The 23,162-nt window shown below is 45.3% G+C and overlaps 2 protein-coding genes across 6 annotated transcripts in view; one reads left to right on the top strand and one right to left on the bottom strand.

The window, feature by feature from the left end:
- Positions 1-2,577: 2,577 nt before the first annotated feature.
- RBIS (ribosomal biogenesis factor) lies at positions 2,578-9,797 on the bottom strand. Of its 3 annotated transcripts, none has more exons than XM_073550575.1 (4): positions 9,684-9,797; positions 6,343-6,485; positions 6,140-6,253; positions 2,578-2,930 (listed from the first exon to the last, which is right to left on the bottom strand). In XM_073550575.1, the coding sequence occupies exons 2-4, from the start codon at positions 6,454-6,456 to the stop codon at positions 2,862-2,864; spliced, it is 297 nt and encodes a 98-aa protein (XP_073406676.1). In that variant the 5' UTR covers positions 6,457-6,485; positions 9,684-9,797; the 3' UTR covers positions 2,578-2,861. The 3 variants fall into 3 exon arrangements, with proteins under 3 accessions (XP_073406676.1, XP_073406675.1, XP_073406674.1); XM_073550574.1 differs by having other exon boundaries at positions 9,642-9,779; XM_073550573.1 differs by having other exon boundaries at positions 9,637-9,774.
- The window catches only part of LOC141053191 (carbonic anhydrase 13-like), a 77,558-nt gene continuing 64,045 nt past the window's right edge, over positions 9,650-23,162 (top strand). The window contains exons 1-2 of one of the 3 annotated variants that reach the window (XM_073550568.1): positions 9,650-9,738; positions 10,800-11,015. In XM_073550568.1, coding sequence (XP_073406669.1) covers positions 10,990-11,015 — 26 coding nt within the window. In that variant the 5' untranslated portion in view covers positions 9,650-9,738; positions 10,800-10,989. Of the gene's footprint in view, positions 9,739-9,791; positions 9,939-10,799; positions 11,016-18,758; positions 18,903-23,162 lie in introns of those variants that run through there. The other 2 variants (XM_073550567.1, XM_073550572.1) reach the window with 2 other exon arrangements.

Raw genomic sequence — 23,162 nt, 5'->3', positions numbered from 1 at the left:
TTTACTAAAATTCTGACTTGCCTGTACTCTTCCAAGTAAAAATTTTGGAAAAAATTCTGCTCCTACCTTCAGGACCTAGGATCCTATTCTACTAACACTGCATCTGCTTTCATAGTGTTCATGGCAGTCAGTAGGTGTTGAGTGACAAAAGCGTGACTTATGAGTCTACTAAAATAATTGATCTAGCCATACGATAGGTAATCACTTGAGAACAGCGCCCCCTCTGATCAACTGCCATCTGCGCCAGTGCTTGTCAGATAGAAGCGGTGTACGGGGCAGAACAGAGCCCTGATCACCGCTTCCAGGGGCCACATACAATGTACGTTGCTTGTATCTGGCAGCACAGCAGATTGTCTCTGATCAGCGTTGGACCTGCACCAGTTCATATCAACAACCTATTCTATGGAGAGGTGGTCCAGGACAATATCACTGGTGACCACGCTGCTCCTGTTATGTCAGGGTGGTCCAGAAGTGAGCAAGGAACAACTTTCCTTGTGTTTTGGACCCTTGTGAGCAGGACATTGGTCTGCAGCCATCTGTGATCCGAGTACAGGAGTGAGGGGCTTACTAGACTCCAGTCTCATGACCAGAATACAGATAATAAAATGCAACTAAGATGTCTTTACTTTTTCTACTTCTTTGCAATTCCTCACACTTTTTGTTTATATAAACGTTCGAAAAAGCTGTGAGGATCTGTCCCTTTTTTTTTCTCCATGAGAAATAATGACAAGTGCAGGTTGTAGACAAGATGGCTGGGGCTCACAGCGCTAAAGGACATTTTTTTTTTTTTAATGAAAACTGCCACAAATAAAATAAAGCTGCTTCTAACCCCCCACGGGTGATGGATCGCTGACACTAAGGTGGTGGCCAGACCTGCTGCAGGGATTGAGCAGACACATTGTACTCCGGGGAGCTTATACAGTATGTGACCACTGATGCCGGAAAGAAGTGACAATTACTTCTTTTCTATACATGGTTCCCTGCAGCACAGAACGGCTAGTAATGGTCAGGGACGGCTTTTTAGACAATGAGCAGCTTCATGTCAGATGTCTCACCATCTTTATTTCTTTCCCAATAAAAGAGACACCCAAAGAACACAAATTGTTCCACCCAATGGAGTCTATATGTACCATTTTCTGTATGACTGATCTGTTTAATGCATGAATAGAGCTTTTGTTAATGTGAACTGAGCCTAGCCAGCTTCTGATGATTTTGTTAAAAAAAAAAAAAAAAAAAAAGTGATATCTTGCTGAATTTATGCTGCTCCTGGTCCCCTTCAGACATGCAGACAATGCCTGCTCAGCCAGTCCTGGCCGTACCCAGTGATTGGACCATGAAGAAGACTGGCGAGGACCTGTGAATCCACTCCTCCCTCTTTGCCAAAATATTAACAATTATGCACAAAATCTTGTGCAGGTTCTAGTATTGAAAAGTGAGAACCTTCCCATAGCGACTAAGCAGCCGGTCACTGTCCTGTGCCCGGGAGCTGTAGGGGGATCCGAGGACCCCAGCAATACTGCTGATTTTCTGGTATACTAAAGGTGTAGGGGGGCAGGTTCTAACTTCAAAAGTTTGGGGAAAATGTGAAGCAGACATGTTGGATGTCAGTGACTGCCAAAGCATTTCATGTTTGTAAACGCTGATATCCCGATCAGATTGCTGGCACATTCTGTTATTGGAAGGCATGTGTGCACACCGTCTGCTAGGCCCTTCTGTAGACATATCGGTACTGCCCAAAAACTATATTTAATTTCATTTGTCAGTCATCCCACCTAAGTCCATAATTACTGTACAAAAAGTATAGATGTGTATTCTGGGAAAAAATCTAGCGCACAGAATGGTTTTCATACGCTCCCATTCACCTCTCTGTATTCAACTAGTGATGAAGCAGACGTGCGCAGTTAAGGTGATATCCGAAGATGCTTGGGTCCAAATTGAGTATTTTTGGCGTACTCAAAAAAAAAAAAAGTCGCCGCGGCTGCAACACATGCAAGGATTGACTAACAAACATGCAATCCCTGCATGTGTTGTGGCTGTCAAACTGCGAGAAATGGAGCTGCAATGATTTGAGCATATATTTTTTTTTAGCACACTGAAGACACTTGGATTAGGACACGAGCACACTCGCTCATCACTATATACAACATATCGTGGCCAGGAGGCAGCCAAAAGGACACTTACGGCTTCAGTCTATCAAACTGTATTGGAAAGTACAGCATATTACGACTTATACAGAGGGCTACTGCAAATAAGCATATATAGTGTGGCCTCCATCCAGACTGGGCCATTGTCACGTGTATACTTTGCAGACATATACGTACCACAGTAACTAAAAACTCAGCGCATACGAAGCGTATCAGCCCCGGCCTAAATGCACGGCAGCATGCATCTTTCATCAGAAGGAAAATGCATTTACAGCACAAAGCAGTTGTGGACTGTATTCACATCTGACTGATGGTCATCTCCGACCACGATGCCTATGACATTACAAGGGCTGAAGATTTATTGCATATGAGTGGTCTTGTATCACACGTCACAAATTAATTTCTTAGATGTAACCATTACACACGCGTGGTGCACTTTGTGCCAAGCCTTTTTATTTTACTGACATGATGAATAATCACTGCCATGTCTCCCACCTGATTACATCAAGTGCCTTGTAGTTAGTATCACTTTCTCCAGGTCGGTCCTTTGATCGGTTGTGTAAAGTACATGGATCTGTAGTAACGTCCCATCGTCCTTGTTGTGTAACCACTTTTTGTTTTGTATTTTTGTACGTCATGTTTTCAATAAAATGTACATACATCCACTTAGTCCCTGTGTGCATTTTACTGGATGCTGCATAGAAAAACAGACGTCCATCACAGATTGGAAAACAGTTCTGTGGCGTTTTCTATGTCAATGGGGGCTGCTGGAGCGGGTCGGGAAATCTAGAAAAGAAAATAGCATAATTTAAATCTACAACCCCTCTTCCAAGTACATATGGTTTCTACACCAGACTTCTCAAGACAGGCACATTGGTTCTAGATGAAGTTGGCGCAAATCAATTCACAGGATCGGGTCCAGTGCCGATGCTATTAGGTAAGAGGCCATTCTCAGGGCTTATGTCCACAGGATAATGACATGGCTGCAGGATCAGGTCCTGAGAATCAATGTCTGCTGGTAACATACTGCTGGAAGATACAGGAGAAAAAGCAGGGCTACAAAATCTGAGATATCTACAAGAATCTGAAATTTACAAGATGAAGTAAACTGAAACAAGACACGGCCCTCTAAGCACATTAGACCCCTACGGAGTGGCCAGACAGTTTAATGGCCCCGCATAGTGCTTTCCATACGGCAGAATGGCCCCGCATGCTTTCCATATGGCAGAATGGCCCCGCATAGTGCTTTCCATACGGCAGAATGGCCCCGCATAGTGCTTTCCATACGGCAGAATGGCCCCACAGAGTGCTTTCCATACGGCACAATAGCCCCGCATAGTGCTTTCCAGACGGCAGAATGGCCCCACATAGTGCTTTCCAGACGGCAGAATGGCCCCACATAGTGCTTTCCATACGGTACAATGGCCCCACATAGTGCTTTCCATACGGCACAATGGCCCCACATAGTGCTTTCCATACGGCAGAATGGCCCCACGTAGTGCTTTCCATACGGTACAATGGCCCCACGTAGTGCTTTCCATACGGTACAATGGCCCCACATAGTGCTTTCCATACGGTACAATGGCCCCACGTAGTGCTTTCCATACGGTACAATGGCCCCACATAGTGCTTTCCATACGGCACAATGGCCCCACATAGTGCTTTCCATACGGCAGAATGGCCCCACGTAGTGCTTTCCATACGGTACAATGGCCCCACGTAGTGCTTTCCATACGGTACAATGGCCCCACATAGTGCTTTCCATACGGTACAATGGCCCCACGTAGTGCTTTCCATACGGTACAATGGCCCCACATAGTGCTTTCCATACGGCAGAATGGCCCCACATAGTGCTTTCCATACGGCAGAATGGCCCCACATAGTGCTTTCCATACGGCAGAATGGCCCCACATAGTGCTTTCCATACGGCAGAATGGCCCCACATAGTGCTTTCCATACGGCAGAATGGCCCCACATAGTGCTTTCCATACGGCAGAATGGCCCCACATAGTGCTTTCCATACGGCAGAATGGCCCCACATAGTGCTTTCCATACGGCAGAATGGCCCCACATAGTGCTTTCCATACGGCAGAATGGCCCCACATAGTGCTTTCCATACGGCAGAATGGCCCCACATAGTGCTTTCCATACGGCAGAATGGCCCCACATAGTGCTTTCCATACGGCAGAATGGCCCCACATAGTGCTTTCCATTCGGCAGAATGGCCCCACATAGTGCTTTCCATTCGGCAGAATGGCCCCACATAGTGCTTTCCATACGGCAGAATGGCCCCACATAGTGCTTTCCATACGGCAGAATGGCCCCACACACAGTGCTTTCCATACGGTACAATGGCCCCACACATAGTGCTTTCCATACGGCACAATGGCCCCGCATAGTGCTTTCCATACGGCACAATGGCCCCGCATAGTGCTTTCCATACGGCACAATGGCCCCACATAGTGCTTTCCATACGGCAGAATGGCCCCACATAGTGCTTTCCATACGGCAAAATGGCCCCACATAGTGCTTTCCAGGGCTGTGGAGTCGGTGCTCATTTTGGTGGAGTCGGAGTTGGAGTCGGTATAAAATGGACCGACTCCGACTCCTAAAATATATAATAAATTGGGTACAGTAATTCAATGCAGGATGTGCTAAATATTTTTTCATAGGAGTTTGGGAAAGTTATGAAATGTCCTATAAATGGCTGTTATATTCCTGATCTAAGGCTACATTCACACACAGCGTTTTTCCTGTGTTTTTTGAGGATACGTTTTTCAGCTGCAAAAGCTGATCATCTTTTTAAAAAACTGCATCACCTGAAAGGTTTTTGAGCTCATAGATAATGTTTTCAATAGCAAAAGCAGATTAGAAATCTGCTCTATCCATTTATCCATATCTGTCTATCCATATCGTATCTGTACCAAAAAGAATGAAAACCGGGTAGTACACCAATATATATTCTGTTCTATCTAAATATCTTGATTATTGGATCATAAAAATGATTAAATGTCTGAGGTTCACATTGTACTACAATAAATTTTTCACTTAAATATAAGCAATATGTGTGGGAGTCGGAGTCGTGGAGTCGGTGTAAGGGAAATTGAGGAGTCGGAGTCACAGGTTTGGCTTACCGACTCCACAGCCCTGGTGCTTTCCATACGGCAGAATGGCCCCACATAGTGCTTTGAATACGGCAGAATGGCCCCACATAGTGCTTTGAATACGGCAGAATGGCCCCACATAGTGCTTTGAATACGGCAGAATGGCCCCACATAGTGCTTTCCATACGGCAGAATGGCCCCACATAGTGCTTTCCATACGGCAGAATGGCCTCACACAGTCACTTTGATGGGCATTAGATATATGTCTTTGCCATGTCAGTTTATAGTGACAGAGCTGAGTCAGTATGCTTAGAGCACAACATGATTATTTCTCTGCTTTGTTCTGAGCACAGCGGTGAGCAGCCTTGTATTGTACTACTGAGGTCAGACTGCAATCACCGCTCCCTGCAGTTAATAAGAACTTCATCCTGGACCTCTGCTCCCTGCATCTCCTGTCATCACTCCCAGCCCGACACCTCCTGTCACCGCTCAGCTCATGCTGAGCGGTGACAGGGAAAGTGCTGTGGGCTTCACAAAAATGGCACAGACCTCCTCCCACAGCTGTGACTTGGACAGGAAAAGGGGTGTGCCAGGTCACAGCAGGAGGCAGCCACAGCGTAGAAGATGCAGTCGGACAGTCACCGCAGACTCCTATGTACAGACGTTGCCATTTTTCAGTTGTGAAGTGTCGTTACACACCAGCAAATGCAATGGCAGCCCCCAGTGACTGCAGAAAATTTTTTTAAAAAATAGTTAAGACAGTGAATTTAATTTTGTATTAACAATAATTGATTATACAATCAATTCATAATACAAAACTAAAAATGGCGGCACCTTCCCTTTAATGAATCGTGTCCGTGGTCTGCACCCTAATGTCTTGCACTCTCTGACCTGACATTTCTTTGGTTCTGCTGCAGGCATCGTCTTTATCTGGGCCACATTTTTGTGCAGCTTGGTAAAAGCCTCGTTTACTTTGCTGATTTTGTCACTTGTTGCAGCATTGATCTGTAAATGTAAAAAAGGAAAAGCCTGAAGAATACCGACTCGGTATAGCCTATAAAATCACGGTAACCTGGTCCTCGCTCCCAGCTCACCTTCTTCAGGTTGGACTTTACAGGCTTTGCTTTATTTTTGGCTTTCACACTCTTCGTGTTGGCAATGTGAAAAACATTCTTTTGTTTGTGTCCTCTTCCTTTGCTTTTGGCCATTGCTGGATTCGCTTCTGATCTTTGTTATTCTGAAAACAAAAAAAATCACAAACTGCAAACTTGTCACCGTGCGCACTAAATAAGGGGCAGAGATGAGCGAAACTGAACTAGTGTCAGGTGCTGAGCTCCGAACATGGACTTCTCTTGGAAGAGAAAGATTTAACAGCTCCAAAGTTCGGGGCCCCCATCGACTTCTATGGGGTTCAGGTTCTAGTGCCCAAACCGATCTTTGAACTACAATTTGGTTGAACCGGAAGAACCCGAACTTCCACGGGTGGGCTCATTCCTAATAGGGGTATAACGTCTGGTAATTGGGGGATTTCTCCACGGGTGGGCTATACCCCTGGTAATTGGGGGATATCTCCACGGGTGGGCTCATCCCTAATATAGGGGTATAATGTCTGGTAATTGGGGGATATCTCCACGGGTGGGATCATCCCTAATAGGGGTATAACGTCTGGTAATTGGGGGATTTCTCCACGGGTGGGCTCTTCCCTAATAGGGGTATAATGTCTGGTAATTGGGGGATTTCTCCATGGGTGGGCTCTTCCCTAATAGGGGTATAATGTCTGGTAATTAGGGGATATCTCCATGGGTGGACTCATCCCTAATAGGGGTATAACATCTGGTAATTGGGGGATATCTCCACGGGTGGCCTCTTCCCTAATAGGGGTATAATGTCTGGTAATTGGGGGATTTCTCCACGGGTGAGCTCTTCCCTAATAGGGGTATAACGTCTGGTAATTGGGGGATTTCTCCACGGGTGGGCTCATCCCTAATAGGGGTATAATGTCTGGTAATTGGGGATTTCTCCACAGGTGGGCTCTTCCCTAATAGGGGTATAACGTCTGGTAATTGGGGGATTTCTCCACGGGTGGGCTCTTCCCTAATAGGGGTATAACGTCTGGTAATTGGGGGATTTCTCCACCGGTGGGCTCTTCCCTAATAGGGGTATAACGTCTGGTAATTGGGGATTTCTCCACGGGTGGGCTCTTCCCTAATAGGGGTATAACGTCTGGTAATTGGGGATTTCTCCACAGGTGGGCTCTTCCCTAATAGGGGTATAACGTCTGGTAATTGGGGGATTTCTCCACGGGTGGGCTCTTCCCTAATAGGGGTATAACGTCTGGTAATTGGGGGATTTCTCCACCGGTGGGCTCTTCCCTAATAGGGGTATAACGTCTGGTAATTGGGGATTTCTCCACGGGTGGGCTCATCCCTAATAGGGGTATAACGTCTGGTAATTGGGGATTTCTCCACGGGTGTGCTCTTCCCTAATAGGGGTATAACGTCTGGTAATTGGGGATTTCTCCACCGGTGGGCTCTTCCCTAATAGGGGTATAACGTCTGGTAATTGGGGGATTTCTCCACGGGTGGGCTCATCCCTAATAGGGGTATAATGTCTGGTAATTGGGGATTTCTCCACAGGTGGGCTCATCCCTAATAGGGGTATAATGTCTGGTAATTGGGGATTTCTCCACGGGTGGGCTCTTCCCTAATAGGGGTATAACGTCTGGTAATTGGGGGATTTCTCCACCGGTGGGCTCTTCCCTAATAGGGGTATAACGTCTGGTAATTGGGGGATTTCTCCACCGGTGGGCTCTTCCCTAATAGGGGTATAACGTCTGGTAATTGGGGATTTCTCCACGGGTGGGCTCATCCCTAATAGGGGTATAACGTCTGGTAATTGGGGATTTCTCCACGGGTGTGCTCTTCCCTAATAGGGGTATAACGTCTGGTAATTGGGGATTTCTCCACGGGTGGGCTCTTCCCTAATAGGGGTATAACGTCTGGTAATTGGGGGATTTCTCCACGGGTGGGCTCATCCCTAATAGGGGTATAACGTCTGGTAGTTGGGAGATTTCTCCACCGGTGGGCTCTTCCCTAATAGGGGTATAACGTCTGGTAATTGGGGATTTCTCCACGGGTGGGCTCATCCCTAATAGGGGTATAACGTCTGGTAATTGGGGATTTCTCCACGGGTGTGCTCTTCCCTAATAGGGGTATAACGTCTGGTAATTGGGGATTTCTCCACGGGTGGGCTCTTCCCTAATAGGGGTATAACGTCTGGTAATTGGGGGATTTCTCCACGGGTGGGCTCATCCCTAATAGGGGTATAACGTCTGGTAGTTGGGAGATTTCTCCACCGGTGGGCTCTTCCCTAATAGGGGTATAACGTCTGGTAATTGGGGATTTCTCCACGGGTGGGCTCTTCCCTAATAGGGGTATAACGTCTGGTAATTGGGGGATTTCTCCACCGGTGGGCTCTTCCCTAATAGGGGTATAACGTCTGGTAATTGGGGGATTTCTCCACCGGTGGGCTCTTCCCTAATAGGGGTATAACGTCTGGTAATTGGGGATTTCTCCACGGGTGGGCTCTTCCCTAATAGGGGTATAACGTCTGGTAATTGGGGGATTTCTCCACCGGTGGGCTCTTCCCTAATAGGGGTATAACGTCTGGTAATTGGGGATTTCTCCACGGGTGGGCTCATCCCTAATAGGGGTATAACGTCTGGTAATTGGGGATTTCTCCACGGGTGTGCTCTTCCCTAATAGGGGTATAACGTCTGGTAATTGGGGATTTCTCCACGGGTGGGCTCTTCCCTAATAGGGGTATAACGTCTGGTAATTGGGGATTTCTCCACGGGTGGGCTCTTCCCTAATAGGGGTATAACGTCTGGTAATTGGGGATTTCTCCACGGGTGGGCTCATCCCTAATAGGGGTATAACGTCTGGTAATTGGGGATTTCTCCACGGGTGTGCTCTTCCCTAATAGGGGTATAACGTCTGGTAATTGGGGATTTCTCCACGGGTGGGCTCTTCCCTAATAGGGGTATAACGTCTGGTAATTGGGGATTTCTCCACGGGTGGGCTCTTCCCTAATAGGGGTATAACGTCTGGTAGTTGGGAGATTTCTCAATACCGGTGAATGGAACAGAATCAGACTGCGGTGCTAGCACCGGACCCCAGCACAGATGGGGGGCATCGTTGTGTCAAGTCTCCGAACCCTGAGGACAGGCTGAGCAGCTGACTCACAAAGTGGCCACAGTGAGGAAACCCCATAGAGGGTCTTGTCTATGGAGCCGACACTTGTCATCTCTACAGGGGCTGGGGACGATTTCTGCATTATGCCCCAGATACAGAAGACAGTGACCGGCTCCGGTATAAGAAGCAACTTACTATACCGAGCGAAAGCCGTACTGTACAGAGCGCCGTTCCTTCCACACCTGCAGCCGCCCCACGTGTGCGATGTGACGTCATCAAGCCGCGACCAGGAAGCAGGTAACAGTGCGCTGCACAGAAGACGCTCTGTATGCCGACCGCGTCTCGCTCGTTCCCGGAGGACTCCACCGCCCAGCTCCAGCGTTACATCGCCAGTCACACTGCAGGGGGCCGGGGGCACGATAGCAGCACAGAGCAGTCAGGGGTCCATGTCCCACCACTGTAACCATGGAGACAGAGCCCACGCTCACAGTAATGGGGTATTAATATGTTCCTTTTGTCTCCCTCTCTCCATTGCAGGGGACAGTGAGATTCATGGGAAAACCGCACGCGTTTTACAGCAGTTTTTGCTGCGGCACAAAAAAATAAAAGCATTCGGCTTCTGCGTGCCGTAATCCGGTTTTAAATTTTACCATTGAATTTACTAGGAATGAGGAAAAACCCAAGCTGGGTGAAATAATGGAAAAAGAAGGCCTCAGTTCCGCCATTGTTTTTTTTGCGTGTCGGTATTACTCTTTATTTCTTTAACCAGATGAGTTAATTCGTTTTCTATTCTCTTAGGCTGATTTCACACTAGCGTGTTTTTGCGCATACATGCGCATGCGTCCTTTTCCCCTTTCTTTAACATGGGTGCGCATGCTCTAGTGTTTGCATGCGTTTTACGTGCGCATGCTTTTTTTTAGTAGTGTGCGCCCAGGCGCGCCGGACACTACCTGTTGCATTTTTGGTCCGTCCGACCGGTCTCAAAAAACCGTATGCGCACGGAATGCGCAAAAAAAAATTACAGTCTATGGACTGGACATGCGCACGTCTGCGTTTAAAAACGCATGCGTTTTAAGAGTAAAAATGGTTAAAACACGTGCAAAAAAGCAGCAAACACATACAAAACGCATGATGCGTTTTTTTTGTATGCGTTTGCACTGCACAAAAACGCAGCGCAAAAAAACGCTAGTGTGAAACTAGCCTTACCGCAGGCTTGTACGGAAACAGCGACGGCAAATCTGTTTATCTTTTTATAATTTGCTTAGTTTTGAGTAGGGGAAGAGGGCGAGTCAGACTTGTCTTTGTTTGTTTTCAGATAGTTTTAATGTGTTTACTATTATTTTTCCCTTATTTTTTAGGGGACTTGAACCTGCAATAAAATAGTATGGCTGAATATAGTATAAATACGGATGTCCTATGAGGCCCAGCTGTTAGCTGAGCTATGTGGGAAAACAAAGGTCGTGTCAACGGGCTCCTCCAGCCTCAGCCCTGCTGCCATGGCCAGATGTCCTCAGGGGATTGGGCAGTGGGCACCAGAATGGTAGTGCCATGCGATGCATGGCGTCACCAAGGAGGTAAATTATTAATGTACATATATGCCAAAGAACCAGTTTCGTAATTCTGTCTTTTTTGTTGTGATATACTTGTTACCTGTAGGAATGCATTTTACAGTCTAATTGACCAATATAGATGTTAAAGGGAACTTGTCGCCAGAAAAAAACCGCAGTTAATCTGCAGGTTTATAGCATTATATTGCTGGTTGGCGCCTGAACGTAGCTGCAGGGAGAAAATTAATTTTATTCTCCCCAGCAGCATTCCCGTTGCTAGCACAGGTGGAATCATTGCTCTGAGTATACAGAGTGGTGGCTGTAATCGTGCCCCCGGCCCTGACAGCTGAGCCCCAGTGCAGAAAGAGTGTCAGTCAGGGCGGCGGAGCGGTTACAGACGCTGCACTGTATTAGAGCAATGACCGATGCTACCTTCATGACTGACAACAGGCCCCAATGCAGAGCCAGCGTTAGTCTTCAGAGCCGGGGGCACAGTTTCAGTCACAGGGGCGGCGCCAGCGCAGGTGCAATCACTGCTCTGAGTATACAAAGCGGTGGCTGTAACTATGCCTCCAGTCCTTACTGACACTGGCTCTGCATTGGGGCCGGCTGTCAGTCGGGGGCGCGGTTACAGCTGCTGCTGTCTATACTCAGCGGTGACTGAACCTATGCCATCCCGTGACTCAATCGGGAAAGCTGCTGGGGAGAATAAAGTTAATTTCCCCCCCATTCCGCAGCGTTCGGCTAAGTTTAGGTGCCGGCCAGCAGTATATCTCAGGATAACAGACCGGCACCTGCACTTAGCCGAACCCCATATCTGCAGGTTAATAGCATTTTTTTCTGCTGACAAATTTAGCACTCACATTTATAATGTGCCTCACCATCTTAAAGTAGCTGCTCCAGTCAATGTCATGAAGAGCAGCCATCAACCTGGAGAAATTTGCCATTTTAAAGTTACTTTAAAGGAAAACCGTCATTAGAACCGCTAAACCACTGGCAGCGTGAAGCAGAATCTACGCCAGGTGTGTTTTAAAATGAAACGATTTCACATTTCAGAGAAAACGTAGTTTGAAAAGCCAGGCAGGGAATATAGGTAGAGACATGACTAGTCCAGTGCGTTCCTCTTCCATGTGTACATAGGGACCTTTCAGTCATTTGCAATGTGGCAGGGAGAATCCACCTGGGGACCGCACCTGTCATATAAATAGTTTCTAGTAAGCCAGGTATGAGAAAAAGGCCAAATGTGTGCCGCTATGATACATTCGTCAATCTGCACACTGCCTGGAGTTTACACTGTCTGTTAGGCTGTGTGCACACGCTGCGGATTTTGCTGCGGTTCCGCAGCGGTTTTGGCCGCTGCGGACCCGCAGCAGTTTCTGCTGCGGTGTACAGTACAATGATTCCCTATGGGAATCAAAAACCGCAGTGCAGACGGTGCGGAATTTTCCGCGCGGATTATCTGCGGTTTTCAATCCGCAGAAAGAATTGACATGTCAATTCTTTCTGCGGATTCTCCTGCGGTTTGCCATCTCCTCCATTGAGGAGATGAAAAACCGCAGGGCAAAACCGCAGAGCAATCCGCAGGTAAAACCGCAGGTCTTTTGACCTGCGGTTTCACCTGCGGATTGTACAAAATCCGCGCGGATGAATCCGCACCTTTTCCGCAGCGTGTGCACACAGCCTTAGACATCTTTAGTAAATGTGATATACAGGGGTTTTTCAGTGTTTGTAAATAATAGCAAATAATGGTAAATAAAAAAAACAACATATCATAAATAGAAATCCTACATTGATTTTATGACAGGTGAGTATACAGCTTGTTTTTCTCACAGCACAGGGATAAGAAATCAACAGAAAAATTCTGCAAAATAGTAAACCAAAACAAAACCCATTGGACATGAAAACTCATATTAAATTTGCATTAAATAATAAGACACCACGATCTTCTGACCCCTGAACTAGAGGAGAGCACGCTCTGTCACGGAACCCCCGTGACTGTGCTACAGGAGAGTTTATCACCTGACCTGAAAATAACTTTGTCCGTTACTTATTAGAATGTTGTTTTCTGGGCTACAATATATAGGTAGAACTATAGAAACGCTGCATAATCAGATTCTTTAAGCAAAGTGTATCTGAACAGTTCACTATAACTCCTTCCTGTAAATTAGGTAGAATGAAAGTCTCTGCTTTTGATTGGATCATAGATAAGAATTGATACTTGGTAATGAGAAAGTTGCAAATGCGCAAATTACAAAAATTATATCCACACGGCTGCACAAGTTATCAATTTGCAGAAAACTGTCCTGGAGTGACACCTAGTGGCTGAAAGTATACACAACTAATGACCATCTGTAATTGAGAGGTTGCCTGTCTCTAGCGATGGGTCCAAAGACATAACATCTTTCTAAGCCCCTACTGTTTAGACTAATTAAAGCAACATACCAAGAGAAAGGCATAGAAATATAATGTTACCACATTCCTCGTATTCTTTTAATGAAATGTTGCTAATGAGGTATTTTCTCTCTCTGATTTAACGATATGCATTTCATCTGTCCTGATTCTGGTTGATGTTACCTCCGAAGCCGGTCATACTTATCAGCTTCTGTTGTCATTGGATTGGAATTATTGATTTCTGAACATGAAAAATAATTCTGGGCTTATTTTTAAAGGGGTTGTGCAGTCTAAAATGACAAGTCTGTAGTCTCTGTGATCACATACTTTACCGCCGTTCCTGTGGCAGACTATGACGAATCCTCGCTGCACACAGAAGCTTGAAAGAAGAAAATCAGGAAACCCCTCCGCAGTCTTGCGTCGTCACCTGTACCAGGGATCCCCTTTCTTACTCATGACTTTTTTTTGTTTCATATAGCTGTACGACTTTAGCTGTGTTGTGATGGATTTAATGTAGCTTTTTGTGTATATATTTATTATGAGTTATGTATCACCCTACCTGCGATTGTTGGCTTTTGACTCTTTTAGCACTATTTTCCATTTTAATATTCCTGAGTAACTATTACCCTCAGCCGCTAAGCCGCGCCCCCTGCGGTCATCTCCCTACTATCGCACAGCGCTGCATGCGATCTGCGCACCCTATCTTTAGCATAGGGTGCGCTGACCGTGCGCTAGTAGGATTTTTGCGTGCGCTGCGCACTTTTGAAGGTGCACCGAACGCACCATGTTGCATTTTGGTGCGCTCGGCGCACCTTCAAAAGTGCGCAGCGCACGCAAAAATCCTACTAGGGCACGGTCAGCACACCCTATGCTAAAGATAGGGTACGCAGATCGCATGCAGCGCTGTGCGATAGTAGGGAGGAGATTACCGCAGGGGGCGGGGCTTAGCGGCGCCGTGCGCTGCGTGAAGATACACTAGTGTGAAACTAACCTTCGAGCTTCAGATATGAGCAGTACACACAGAGAAGATTGCCCTCCAAATGCTCACTGGTATGTCCAGAAGTCAAGTTCTGAGAAGTCGAGTGCTCGTTCTAGTCTGGAGACCCCGGGTGGTGCTTTGTTGGGGACAGCCGAGTCACAAAAGGTGTTTGGTCCCCATGCGTCCAGGTCAGTCAGCAGTGTTGCCATCTTCTCCACCAGGTTACTGGTCACCGACCCGCTGTGTGCTGGCTTCTCCAAAAGAAGGGAAGTGGAGGCGATTTATACATTCCAAATGATGGTGGCAAGTATCTGTCTCCGGGAACCTCCTTGCCTCATAGACGTGTTGTCTAGGAGACCAGGCTGAAGACAGGACCTAAGCAGGTATCTTCAGTCTCTTGTAGGTCTGGAGAAGAGAACATCAAGGCAGAGGCATCTTGCAAGTTTCTGTAATCCACCAACAAGACAGAGGCATTCCAGTCAGTTCTTGAATCCTCTGGGGTGGTTCCTGATCTCAACAAACAGACTTTCCAATGCCCAGTTGCTGGTACTATGCCTGCTTCATCATATGCTGATGGCTTAATGGAAAGAAGCATCCTAGCAGTGAAGATGGTGAGAGATGTCACTTTTCTTCTAGTGGATAGAAGTCTTGGACTTGATGAGAAGTTGAGTCAGTCCATGATGAAGTGTTGGCCTCCAATTTGTCTTCAGAAAGTCCACAAGGGCTTGAAGAAGAGGGGACATAAAGGGGGGTACTGTAGTGCTATTGCTGATTTGTTGGGACCTCTGCATAGTGTCCCCTTCTCCCACCCTTGCAGGGACGCTGGTGTACTCGCTGCCTTGGACCTCGGCATGGTTCCTGGCATGATCCTTCCTTCTGTCACTTTCTGGTGTGCACGCCACACTGTCTCAGCGGTGTGCCTGTTCTTAAAGGGGCAGTGTGCGCACATGGTAAATCCCCCCAGCTAACAAACAGTTGGGAGGCATTTAGTAATGCGTTCACCTGCAAGATGTCGCTCAGCCAATCACTGGGAGACATCTTGTATAAAAAGCACCCTCCCCAATAGGGAGGTGCCTGAGCAACCCATTTATGAGCAATCAGTTTGGTGTGTGCAGCTGTATGTTGCTAGGTCCCTGTGTCTAGTGTGCTAAACTTGTTCCCGTATCCTGTGACCCGTTAGTCCTGTATAGTTAACCCTTGTTTCAATGACTGCTTCGGTGATGTCCTTACCATGAAAACCGCATCGGCGGTACATAATCTGTTTTCTGAGACCAGTGTGTCTAAGCTGTCCCTGTGGCCGTCCCATCTGCACAGTATGAACCAGTGCTAGAAGTTGTCCTGCCCTATCTAGGAATCTGAATAAATGGCTTAGACCCTTGGGGTCAACAGCTACTGCTGGACATTGCCCTGGAGTGGCACCTAGCAGCTACGTGCTGCACAAGCCTAAGCTCACCACTAGAGGCTCCAGTGAACACCCCTAATGTAGCTGCCTAGTTACACCCCTCGAGGACAGGTCCTTTTCATGGCGCAGTGCGTCCATGAACCACGTGCGCTACCTGCATGTGTAACATATTTTATGGTTTTTAAATAAATTGCATTTTATTGCATGAAATAAGTGTTTGATCACCTACCAACCATCAAGAATTCTGGTTCTCACAGACCTATTAGTTTTTCTTTAAGAAGCCCTCCTACTCTGCAATCATTACCTGTATTATTTGTACCTGTTTGAACTTGTTTCCTGTATAAAAGACACCTGTCCACACAATCAATCAGACTCAAACCTCTCCACCATGGCCAAAAGCAAAGAGCGGTCTAATGACACCAGGGACAAAATTGTAGACCTGCACAAGGCTGGGATGGGCTACAGGGCGATAGGCAACAACTGTTACTGCAATTAATAGAAAATGGAAAAAACACAAGATAACTATCAATCTTCCTCGGTGTGAGGCTCCATGCGAGATCTCACCTCATGTGGTAAGGATGATTCTGAGAAAGGTCAGGAATCAGCCCAGAACTACACAGGAGAATTTGGTCAATGACCTGAAGAGAGCTGGGACCACAGTCTCAAGCATTACCATTACTATCACACTACATTGTCATAGATTTAAATCCTGCAGGGCACTCTACTGTAGTTCCCCTTGCTCACGCCAGCACATGTCCAGGCTCATTTGAAATTCACGAATGACCATCTGGATGATCCAGAGTAGGCATGGGAGAAGGTCATGTGGTCAGATGACACCAAAATTGAACTATTTGGTGTCAACTCTCGCCATGTTCGGAGGAAAAAGGATGAGTACAACACCAAAAACACTGTCCCAACCGTTAAGCTTAGTGGGGAAACATCATACTTTGGGGGTACTTTTCTGCAAAGGGGACAGGATCAATGCACCGTATTGAATGGAGGATGGATGGGGTCATGTATTGTGAGATTTTGGTCAACAACCTCCTTCCCTCAGTAAGAGCATTGAAGATGGGTTGTGGCTGGGTCTTCCAGCAAGACAATGACCTGAAACACACAGCCAGGGCAACTAAGGAGTAACTCCGTAAGGAGTAACTCCATAAGAAGCATTTCAAGGTCCTGCAGTGGCCTAGCCGGTCTCCAGACCTGAACCAATAGAAAATCTTTGGAGGGAGCTGAAATGAAAATGTCCAGCAACAGCCCCGAAACCTGAAAGATCTGTATGGAGGAGTGGGCCAAAATCCTTGCAGTGCTGTGTATGAACCAGTTCAAGAACTACAGGAAACGTCTGACCTCTGTAATTGCAATCAAAGGTTTTTGTGCCAAATATTGCTTTCTGTCTTTATATTGTATCAAATGATTTTTTTATTGCAATAAAATGTACACTAGTTTTGTCAAAATCTTATATTGTGATTTTCTGGATTTTTTTAGATTCTGTCTCTCACAGGTGAAGTGTACCTACAATACTAATTACAAGATTCTCCATTCTTTGTAGGTGGGAAAACTTGCAAGATTGGCAGTGCATCAAATACTTATATTCCCCACTGTATATACCCCAGCAACATGCCCGCTGTCTTGGGGTCATACTTGATTCCGAGCTTTCCTTTGCCCCCCACATACGATCACTGGCTCGCTCTTGTTATCTGCACCTCAAAAACATTTCTAGAATTCGACCTTTTCTTACTTTTGGCTCCGCAAAAACTCTTACTGTTTCTCTTATTCATTCTCGTCTGGACTATTGTAACTCTCTTCTAATCGGTCTCCCTCTTACCAAACTTCCCCCCTCCAATCTGTCTTGAATGCTGCAGCAAGGATCATATTCCTCGCCAATCGTTACATCGATGCCTCTACCTTGTGCCAGTCATTACACTGGCTACCCATCCACTCCAGAATCCAGTACAAACTTATTACCCTCACCCACAAAGCCCTCCACGGCTCAGCACCACCCATCTCCTCCCATGTTTCAGTATACCACCCTACCCGCACCCTCCGTTCTGCTGATGACCTGAGGTTAGCATCCTCAATAATCAGAACCTCCCACTCCCGTCTCCAAGACTATACACGTGCTGCGCCAATTCTTTGGAATGCACTTCCCAGGTCAATACGATTAGTCCCCAATCCCTACAATTTTAAGCGTGCCCTGAAACCGCATTTACTCAGACTGGCCTACCGCCTCCATACATTAACCTAATCTATCCCTGTGTGGCACAGCCAAAAGTTTTACCATAACCAGGTTCCCCACATCATGTTCCCACATGCTTTATGAGTCCATTAGCCCTCTGCATCTGTACTGTTACACACTTAACATTATGGCTGGTCCATACAATCAGGGCAACTGTTACCACCCACCTTTCGTGTCTCCTTTTTTTTTTCCTCATAGATTGTAAGCTTGCGAGCAGGACCCTCATTCCTCTTGGTATCTGTTATGATCTATGTGATTATTGTTATGCTGTAATGTCTATCGTCTGTACAAGTCCCCTCTGTAATGTAAAGTGCTGCGGAATATGTCGGCGCTATAGAAATAAAAATTTTTATTATTATACCCCAGTACTGATTATAGTCACTCTTGAGTTAATTATTTTTATATACCTAGTATATGTGCCGTGACTTGTTGCTTCATTTTTCTCTGAAGTTGTTTGAAAGGACAGTTCCCATTTAATAACTACTATTTAATGCAAAATGCACCTAGTTATTAGGGAGGCAATTGACTTCACTGTAGATTCATACAAAGGTCTAATCCGAAACGTGACATAGCTAAATAGAAGAAAAGTTACACTAGCAATAAACAGATCTGACGTCTCAAGAATCCATCTGAGAAAAGTAAGAGATGGAATTTAGTGACTCCAGGACTAGGTAACGCTTCTCTATGGGACTGATGGCCCCAGTGGGAGGAAACATGGAGGCTCTGATAAATCGTGTACTGCCTATTACTCCTGCGAGACATACTCACTCAGGGTTCAGTTGCTAGGACCATAGTACAAGTGTACAAACCGACTGGAAAGGAATGTAAAGAACAGACAGAAGTCAATACTCCACAGAACAGCTGGATGTGTGAGACTAATGACCTAAGAGAGCCTTCCTCCGGGTAGAGTATTGCTTCTTACCCAGCACAGTAGATTCTCTCTGTGACTATATGTAGATGTTTGTATATGTCCGCACTGCACATCTTGTTCCTTTAGCTTTGTTTTTTTATTTAAATTTTTCTCTTATGCTGTTAAAGAAAGTGCTGTAAAATGCATTATTCACCACTCCATTGACCAGTTATGTGGCAAATACACTAGTTTTTTAATCTACTCTAAGTCCGGTCTTTTATATGCCCTGGCAGCATGAGTGAGCAAAGGCTATTCTGAGTCTACTTCTCGCCTGCTGCCACTCCGACCAGGGTACAGAGGATCCGTAATCGAGGATCTGAATATAGACAGCACATCCAGGACTGGTATGGTGGGTTATACATATACACTGTGGGTGGGTGCCATCTCTGTATCAGCATGGGTGATGGAGGAAATGGGCTCTTTTTCTATTATCTGTTGTGCCTCTCGGGTTAAGTTTGCACTGTTCTTATGGTCATGAATGCTTGTAACATTGCTTTCCATGGCTGAAAATCTGTAAGAAATGTGTAGATCTTTCTTTTTCTCTGTGTTGCTATATTCTTTTGTGTGTGTGTGTGTGTGTGTAAATGTGTGTGTGTGTGTGTAAATGTGTGTGTGTGTGTGTGTGTGTGTATATATATATATATATATATATATATATATATATATTCTCATTAGTTGAAAGCATACCGGTGGATCACATGGGCAACTTCAAGTACAATTTCATTAAGAATCAAATGTAGATATTTTCAGAATCCCACGTGAAATCTTCCTTTCAGCGATACTGACAAAAGTCACAGGATGAAATAGATTAAATATCAGAAAACACAATAAATGTATGTGGCTATGAGACATCTAATAAGTTTAATACTGTGAAATGAGATCTTGTTTTAAATTGATGCCGTTAATGCAATAGGAATATTTCTGCGGTTCCTTTATTAGCGCGCTTGGGTTCACCAAAGCAGCTTTTTAACGGCGCTGAGAAATAAGGTTATAGCGCCCCCCATATCCGGGGTCTCGGCAACCGGGAGTAACTGAGACCCAGGAGAACATGATTCGGGTCGTTTTTTACTGACCCCAGTGTCGCGATCACTGTTATTCATGGAATAATGGCGACTGCCAAAAAAAAAAAAAAAAAGTCCAATTTCCTATTTATTTCTCTCTCATCTGATATGATCTACCACATCAGAGGAGAGAGAAATGAGGGTCCCCCTATCCTCCCGGTACCTGCGATGTTTCCTGGTCCCTCCAGCTTTGTCTCCCAGCCCTTAGCATCTTCCGGGGCAAAAATGTCGGGCGCCTATTCAGTGCGCCCACCAAGATCTGCTGGTCGGCACCCGGCAACAATAGGAGCCTCTTAAGCTACAGGTCTGTGAGAGCCAGAAATCTTGCATGTTTTTAGGCGACCAAATACTTATTTTCCATCATAATTTGCTAAATAAATCTTGCCGAATCAGACAAGGTGATTTTCTGGATTTGTTTTCTCATTTTGACTCTCATAGTTGTGGTCTACTTATGATGTCAATTACAGGCCTCTCTCATCTTTTTAAGTGGGAGAACTTGCACAATTGGTGGCTGACTAAATGCTTTTTTCCCCCACTGTAAAGGTAAATTCTTAAAACAAAATAAGACATTATGAGAAGTGAGATCCAGGATTTTAGGTGATGTTTTGGTGCCTGCACCCAAAAACCCATCACTGTCTTATCAACTGTTATGGACAGGGAAGAACATATCTGGCCACGTGTACTGGTATTACATAGTAAAGGTTTTACAATGAGTGGTCATGTACATTGTCCTTTTCTTGGTAATTATTCAGGAAATCATGGATTTATTCCCTACCCACTAGAAAAAGATATAGTGGTGGACTATTCTTTTCTATTAATGCTAAAATGAGACCCTAAGGCTGTGTGCAGACGCTGCGGAATCCCCTGCGGATTCATCCGCGCGGATTTTGCAAAAACCGCAGATCAAAAGACCTGCGGTTTAGCCTGCGGTTTGGCCCTGCTGTTTCACCATCTCCACAATGGTGGAGATAGGAAACCGCTGCGGATTCCGCAGAAAGAATTGACATGTCAATTCTTTCTGCGGTTTCAAAACCGCGCGGATAAATCCGCACCGTCTACACAGCGGTTTTTGGTTACCATTCATTTGAATGGTACTGTACACCGCAGTTAAAACTGCTGCGGGTCCGCAGCGGCCAAAACCGCTGCGGAACTGCAGCGGAATCCGCAGCGTGTGCACGTAGCCTAATACTTTCTTATGAGCGTATGCTGTGTGGACAAATGTACTGGGACAGAGGTCTTAATCACTGTATTCACGTTTTTCATTACGTCCCATTGCTCCATTTTTATAACGTTATGGTCCAAATTAGTATAACCATAGTTCAATATCAAGTGAAGAAACTTCTTCCCTCCTAATTCTACTGTTAGCTGTCAGTGGTGTTATTAAAAAGTGGAAAGAACCGCAGCAACTCGGGCACGAAGTGGAGACCATGTAAAGTTACAGAACGGGGTCAAAATGCATGAAAGGAACGTATCCCTTTATTTCTTACCACATTCATTAACATTGAAAATATAAAAATAGAAATGATTTGCGTCATAAAATAAAACGTCCCACAATCCTTTTAGCTTTGGTCATTGAAAAAATAAACGTGTTAGACTTGTAGTCACACGAGCTGCACCTGTTATCTACTCAGACAATAAAAAAGGAATCATACAACCCACAGTGGCCTTAGGGTAAAGGAACTCCCCACTGATGACTAGAGAGATTGGACGGAATACGCCACTTCAGGTTCAATCACCTTTAACTGATGAGAATTGTTCTCAGGGCTTTTACAGAAAAGGGCAGAGCACTGGTGTTGCCATGAAAAGTAGGTGACAGTGATGGGAGATTTTGTGGTGCACTGCTCTGAAACATTTCACAGTCGCTTCAGTCTGAGTTTGACATTTCAGACTATTATCAGATTGTCATCAATGCTATCACCCAATGTTTCTGTAAGGAGGTAGAAACAAATTAATGATGATGCTCTCCTTAAACGATATTATGATATCTGCCATCAGCTGCAACAGCAATTTTACTCTACTGCCGAGGTAGATAACGTTCTGTGGACCTTTTAAAAAGATTGGTACTTCATATTGAAGGCCTATCCATAGAATCGCTGATTGTCAAAGATCATAGCCTGGAGGCTCACGCTACCCAATATGTTATCTTTTTGTCAGCTCTCTGCTGCACCATATCATCCATACAATTACGTGATTGACCAACAATTAACGAAGGAGGATGCAGACTGTTTCCACTAATAGGCTGGTTATTGGGAAACTAACAATGAAGCATATGATATATACACCTCTGATTCTAAAGCATGTAATATATATACACACACCCTGGTATGGTCACTGCTAACTCCACAATATCCCAACTACTTGCTGTCACCACCCGTCATTTTATGGCCGATTGGACGCCGTTTTAAGTAGCTTATGGCTTCAGGGGTGTGGTTTATACAACAAAAGGAACAGAACTGTAAAATTTTATATTTAATCCAGAATTACAGATGGTGTTTATAAAATATATATATATATATATATATATATATATAACATTTTACAAAGCAGACAAAACAATACAGCAGATAAAATATACAGGATTAACAAAAGAAACCTCCTACGCTGATCACAGAGATGGCTCAGCTTAGCGAAGGAGAGCACTTTGATTGGAAACGTCCAGTGAATGGGATCATGCATATATTGACAATATTGACATGTATATCTCTGCAGGAACATAGATCATAGTTTGCCTTGTCCTTTTATCAGCAGCTAAGTTACATACCCCACCCTTGATGACCTCATGTGGGATGCCATCATATTTTTATCAGGATTTTACTCTTCCATAGACAGGAAACATGACATGGTTGGAGTCACCAATCTGACTAAAAGAAGTTTAGAATGTAAGCTCTATTTCCTACTGGAAATTCTACCAGAGATAGAGAGGAAGGTAAGTGAATACCCCCTCCTTGGAGCGACTTTATGGATTTTGTTTTCTATGACAGTGATCAACATCAGATCGGTGAGTGTGGGAAACTTGGCACCTCTGCGATTAGCTTTTCCTGGTGTCTGCAGTGGCCAGATGCGCTCAAATGCAGAGAAGAACAACACACTACTATATAGTGACTGGCCGTGTACTGCACATCCACACCTATTCATTTGCACAGGGATGGATCTGCAGTACCTCGCTGTGGCTACCATACAGTCCACAATTAA

This window comes from Dendrobates tinctorius, unplaced genomic scaffold, assembly GCF_039654945.1.
Source record: "Dendrobates tinctorius isolate UK_male_01 unplaced genomic scaffold, ASM3965494v1 ptg000165l, whole genome shotgun sequence".
NCBI lineage: Eukaryota > Metazoa > Chordata > Amphibia > Anura > Dendrobatidae > Dendrobates > Dendrobates tinctorius.
This window is presented reverse-complemented; position numbering and strand designations above follow the sequence as displayed.

Coding starts and splice junctions, on each gene's coding strand:
- RBIS (XM_073550575.1), bottom strand. CDS start 6,456: ATGGCCAAAAGCAAAGGAAGAGGACACAAACAAAAGAATGTTTTTCAC. Junction 6,254..6,342: donor TAAAGTCCAACCTGAAGAAG/GTGAGCTGGGAG, acceptor TTACATTTACAG/ATCAATGCTGCAACAAGTGA. Junction 2,931..6,139: donor CAGAACCAAAGAAATGTCAG/GTCAGAGAGTGC, acceptor TTTCTTTTCTAG/ATTTCCCGACCCGCTCCAGC.